The 5,828-nt window shown below is 45.7% G+C and overlaps 1 protein-coding gene across 2 annotated transcripts; it reads right to left on the bottom strand.

Annotated features, from left to right (window-relative positions):
* Positions 1–583: 583 nt before the first annotated feature.
* LOC127775094 (protein ROLLING AND ERECT LEAF 2) lies at positions 584–5,339 on the bottom strand. Of its 2 annotated transcripts, XR_008017867.1 has the most exons (5): positions 3,725–5,339; positions 3,218–3,435; positions 2,689–2,912; positions 1,293–2,142; positions 584–1,215 (listed from the first exon to the last, which is right to left on the bottom strand). XR_008017867.1 is itself a non-coding variant. In XM_052301405.1 (4 exons), the coding sequence occupies exons 1-4, from the start codon at positions 5,115–5,117 to the stop codon at positions 1,368–1,370; spliced, it is 2,610 nt and encodes an 869-aa protein (XP_052157365.1). In that variant the 5' UTR covers positions 5,118–5,339; the 3' UTR covers positions 586–1,367. The 2 variants fall into 2 exon arrangements, 1 of the variants encoding a protein (XP_052157365.1); XM_052301405.1 differs by having other exon boundaries at positions 586–2,142.
* Between the last annotated feature and the right edge of the window lie 489 nt (positions 5,340–5,828).

Here is a 5,828-nt window from a genome sequence, read left to right on the forward strand (position 1 = left end):
TCTAGTGTCAGCTTACGTATAACTCATCACCTGCGGAGCCGACAGAGCTGAAAGCTGAGGCTGTGTTTTAGTTCAACGCAAAGTTTGGATTTTAAATTAGAGATGATGTGACTGAAAAGTTGTGTGGGTATGATAGATTGATGCGATGAAAAAGTACTGAAGTTTAGATCCAAACTTTGGATCTAAACACAGCCTGAATTGTGTTCCATCTAAGAAATCGAGTTGTGTTGATTGTTTTAGTAGAGATTTGCACGTTTGATTGTATTGCAGCTTAAGTGTGTTCAGGTGTGCTAGGATCTAAAATTCTAAGGAGGCTGTGATTTTGTCGTTGTTGATGATGGACAAATTTGAAACTGTGGGCGACAAGTTGAATGATGAACTACAGAACATAGGAGCTATGTATTTTTTAAGACTAAATTTCATAAAAACACTAGATATTAAGTTAGACTAAATTTCATAAAACCACTAGATATTATGACTTAAGTTATGCAAAATCACATGGGTTTTGAAACCTGACGCATAACCCAATTATGATCCTATAGTTTTATAAAACCACGCCATTAATCAACTTGGCTTTCTTTACTAGCAAAATAAAAAAAATGTGGTTAACTTGTTATGGAATAGATCGATGAATCCATATATTTGAGATATGATTTTAGAACATATCATATAATTGCTTAACAGTATGGTTTTGTGAAATTCTAGAGCGCAATAATCCAAGAGTTATATATCACATGTCAAAACCCGTGTGGTGTTGTGCAAGTTGGATTATAATACCTTGTTACATGAAATTTACTCTAAAAAATAAAGGGAAAAAGTTTGCCTATTGTATTCCCCCAAGTAACTTATGTGCTTCTTGGAAAAAACGATTTGTATGTTCAGACAAAATCACAGAAGTTCTGAGCATATACACCCAAGCTACATTTTTTAACTGATAGTGATAACAGGGCATAAATACACCTTTTACAATGTACAGATTACATGGTACATAAATAATATGCTACTCTGCAAAATTACTAACTTAACTAATATGTACACAATCTGAAAATGGCTACAAAATTCCCTGCTGTCCTCCCGGATAACAGGGCTCCCAGCAGATCATTTGGCATAATCAATTGTAGCTGGTCAGGAAATATTACCTGAGCGTTATCTCGGAATCACCTCAAAGCATTGATAAATAATTCTTCATGCCACAACCACGCAAAACCTTTCGTTCTTGCATATTAAGCGAACATTACTCAGAAATACAATGGTATTGACTGGTATAATGATGCGGTATTGCTGATTCTTACCATTGATTCCCGAGATCATTTGTTCCGCCCAAAGTACAAGCTATCAGAAGCAAAAGGGGAAGACCTATTTAACTATCAAGCTCCACAACCATTGATTGGAATTCTTACATTTTCATAACCTTTCAGCGTATCTTGGGTAAAAGATTCCAATGCTTCAAATATTGGACCTAGACCTGCTTTCAGATCTGTTGCACTTGACTCTTGGATTTGATTCACGGCTTCCTCATGCCTAGATCTTTGTTCATCCAATCTCTTATGCAATGCGTCCAAAGCTACCATGCGGCTATCAACTGCTCTGTTATTTTCGGCAACAGGCAACACCGTCTTATCAGCTTCATGATGTCCAGCCAAGCCATGTTCCTTTTGAAAAGATTTGAGCCTCTTTGCATAATCTCTAGATAAATAGTCAGCTTTCAGCTTCTGTTGCTGCTCTTCGTCCTGCCGCTCCCGTAACATGTGCACATTAACAGCGAAAGCCTCCATTGCACCTATGACAGTACCTTCTGGTATCCTTTTCATGCTTTGACACCAATCATTAGCTGTGATGAACACAGCTGGAGCTCCAAGCCTACCAGGAGAAAACGGTGCGATCCCATCAGGTGTTTCCTCCTTTTCCTCAGGAAGCCATTTGACTAACCAGCCATTGAGAGTTTCAATATAAGCCTTTTGTGACAGGATCCAATTGCTGAAACAGGAACACCAGTTCAAAAGTTCCATTTCTAGTTCGAATGTAATCTTGGAGTTCCTTTCTGGCCCATTCTTAGGGATAAGAACATGAGATTTAGTTTCGAGTATGGCATGAAATTGCTTCCGATGGCATTCAAGAATGAATTTCCACATTCTCACAAGCCTACATCAGAACGACAACAGTTTACAGTCTGTTCACAGATAAATCAGCTTTGTGACAAGTATTGGAAGCCGTGCAGAGGAAATAAATTGTTATGAAGGCAATATCTATCTCCCAAGAATATAAGCTCAGACACAAACAGCAACAAAGAAAGACACATGAGAGGCTACATTTGCTAGCAAGACAAATGTGCTTTCCAAAAGACAACTGGACTTCCTAAACTAAAGATATCCTAGCATTAACTAATTTTATTAGTGTGATAGCTATTTTGCTTAAAAAAAGTTTAATGATATGATATACATTATATTGACTAGCTAATTTCAGGACATGTTTCAATGGATCAAATGACTATGAAACCATTGCAGCATGCAGTAGTGATATTGCAACATAAAGAATGCAAGATAAACTAAAGAAAAAAAATAAGTACTTAAAAAAAATTCTCTGCAAGAAAACAAGGGTAGGCGGGTGTAATGACACAGTGACTATTTGATGGTTGATCCCTTTGAAGAATCACTTGAGTAGAAAAGTGTAGAAATATACTTTTCATACCCTTGAATAAGTTTAACAAGATGTGGATGTAGCTCATCGTCTCGTAGTATGTGAATCCTCCTAGAAATAACTTTGGCTGATCTAATTGTAATGTTGATTCTGGTGAGCAGTGCCCTAATTGAGGCCCGTGTAGAATCAATTTGATATGGTTCTGCACCATTGTCATCCAACTCTTTCAGGCGCTTCCATTGTTTGTCATATGTGATCCTCAATTTTTCTTCCTCCTGACAATTAATTTAAACAAACTGTCAATGCGATGCTCATGAAAAATGCAAGTCACGAGCAAGTGTCACTCTATCATTCAGCAGCAATTTCTTTTTTTATGAGTAATTCAGCAGCAAAATAAATTCAACACCACAATAGGACCCTTTTAATTATATCAAGATAAGCAGTGCATTTTGAGAAAACAATTTTGACAGATGAAGAATATTACATAAAAGTATAGGAGACCATTATCAGCCTTGTGATTTGTATGTTTTGAGAGTAACAAGAATTTATCAAGACATTTCTTATAACTAAAGTACCATACCATAATTTCCTTATGAAGCCTCTTCTCCCACACGTACAACCTATCCATTACTGAAGAAAGAGTATTAAACTCAATATCACTGGCACTACCAATTCTTTGACTCGAATTATGATTTCTTCCAGATGCACTTAATGCTGTCTGCTCCAAATTCTCCACAGGGGGCTCAGATACAGAAGAAAACAACAAGGCAAAGGCCCCCATCAACCGCGAAAATACCACTGCATCAAGTATAAGTGACAAAGTGTTTAACTGAGTAAGAACTGTCTCTGGAGAAAATGTGAAAGGAAGGTGGGCAAGAAATCGTGTCAACAGATCAATACAATCAGAAGAAAGCACATACGCTACACAAGATCTCTTTAATGTAGTACTATTTGTCAGTGCTAACTTATTAGTTATAAGTGGACTTGATCTTGCATTGGAGTCTGATGCTGCTAGTATTCAGAATTTTCTTGCAGTGCAATATGTGCATAGCAATCAAATGAAATGAAAAGAAAAGCATATACTCACATCTCACAATTCTTCTCCGAGGCCGGTACCGCATACTTCCGACCTCAAGGATCCTAGCAACATCGTCTCCACAGGCGACCACAGAGTTGAACTGCTCCTTTATCTCATTCACAACATCTGCAACATCCCTTGTGCCGAAGTTCTTCGGCAGCACATCTTCAGCCACTACCATGGACGAGTGCTCCTCTGAGGCCACCTTCTTCACCATCCTTGGATCATCTCCAGCCGGCGCCGCAGTTGCTGCTCCTGCTCCGGCATTTCCATCGGCATGATCACATTCACAGCTGCACACACTCTCCTCTCCAGAATCAAGAACCGAAGCACTCCCCACACTCTCGATCTCGCACTCCTTGTGCTCCATCGACGCCGTCTTCGCCTTGGCATTCACTGCATCGGCATTGTCAATCCGGGTGGACGCGGTGCTCTCCACCGCCTTCCTCGCCTTGATCGACTCCCTCATCGACTCCTGCTCGGTCTCCTCCTCCAGCTCCGGTATCCCCTCCCTTTCCCTCACCTCGCTCGAGTTGGGGCTACTCGTGAACGATCCATTGGCATCCTTGTACTGCGGAAGCTGCTGGTTGTAGTCGTAGGAGTCGAACGGGTTGAAGAAGTCCCAGGGCGAGACCTCCGGCATTGGCATCGGCGGCGGCGGCGCCGGTGCCGCCGCCGCCGCCGCCTCCCGGGCACGATCCTCGGCCAGCCGTTCCCCATCCGGGGGCACCGGAATGCCGTACATTGGGTTGCTGTACCCGTAGTCGTACCCGTTGTAGGAGACATTGGCGGCGAAGTTGCCGTAGCCGTACGGTTCTTGGTACACCGTGTTCGCCGGCGTCGAGCTCGCCTTCATGTAGTAGTAATTGGGGAATGTGACGTTCGGGAAGGAGGAAGGGTAGGGGTCGTAGGGAGCGTACTCCCACGGCATTTGCAGCCTGGACGATGCTCCGGGCTCCGGGATTCGCCGTTCTTGGAGCTCTTCCGCCGGCGGCGAGATCTCGCCTCGGACGCCGTGGCCGGCGGCGGCGCCGCAGGCGCAGTCGTCGTCGGCGGAGTCGGGCTCGGAGTCCGAGCCGCCGTCGGTGTGGAAGTGGAGGTGGGAGTGGCCGGAGTCGGTGTGCAGGGTGGAGGAGGAGGCGCTCCGCTTCTTGTGCTCGTCCGGCTCGGACGGGGGCAGCGTGAGCACGGGCGACCCCGGCGGCGTGGCGGCGTGGTGCTGCTCCGCGAACCGCGCGAGCGCGTCCGCCACGCGCGGGAGCGCGCGGAAGTAGGCGGCGTGCGCGGCCGCCAGCGCCGCGCGCCGCTCCGCCGCCGCGCGCAGCAGGTCCCGCCGCTCCCGGCAGAGCGCGGCCACCGGCGACGCGTCCGCCGCGTCCAGCCGCGAGCTCCTGCACCCCATCCCCGGACACCACCCTACGCTCTCGCCGTCGACGGCATTGTCACTCACTCCCCGACTGGACGAGAGAAAAAAAAATGGGCGGGAGCGCGGAGCACGCAACGGGACGAACACCAAAGGGTGGAGACTTGGCGTGGCAAAAACGGCGCGCGGCGCGCGACGCCGAGGCGAGGCGAGAGGAGCGTGGCGGGGCGCGGCGCGAGCGTGACACGGGCACGTGGAGGCGCTGCGAGAGCGTACCACTCCACGGTTTAGTACTACTACTATTATTGAAGCGAAGCAGCAAACCACACTACACAAACCCACACTGGCTTTGGATGCAGTGGCAGTGGGCATTGCATTGCACATCACGAGCAATCACCGGCACGATGTCTCGGGGACGCAGCAGAGGATGGGCCATTGAATTTGCACGTACTGTACTTCATGCTCGGTAATTTTTGGGTGCTGTAACTGGATCGTTTGCGTTTTTACCAGCTTATGGCGTATTGGTATGTGCTGGCTAGATTCACCAAATCATTTTGGTTGAGGTTGCTGTCACTCCACAGTTTCACGTATCTTAAAAACCGTATGGTTACCGTGAGATATATGATGGTTTTAAAAACTGTGAAGATTATTATACGTGATAACCACACGGTTCTGTAAATCCTGGCGCTGGCAGGATGACACTTGCATCGCAGCATCATGTACAGTAGGCGTAAAATATGGGGACTGTAG

Source organism: Oryza glaberrima, chromosome 5 (assembly GCF_000147395.1).
Source record: "Oryza glaberrima chromosome 5, OglaRS2, whole genome shotgun sequence".
In the NCBI taxonomy this organism is placed as follows: Eukaryota; Viridiplantae; Streptophyta; class Magnoliopsida; order Poales; family Poaceae; genus Oryza; species Oryza glaberrima.

Excerpts from the sequence above, each read along its gene's own strand:
- LOC127775094 (XM_052301405.1), bottom strand. The coding sequence starts at position 5,117 with ATGGGGTGCAGGAGCTCGCGGCTGGACGCGGCGGACGCGTCGCCGGTG. Across the intron at positions 2,913-3,217 it reads GGCTTCATAAGGAAATTATG|GAGGAAGAAAAATTGAGGAT; the intron begins GTATGGTACTTT and ends ATTAATTGTCAG. Across the intron at positions 2,143-2,688 it reads CTTGTTAAACTTATTCAAGG|GCTTGTGAGAATGTGGAAAT; the intron begins GTATGAAAAGTA and ends GTTCTGATGTAG.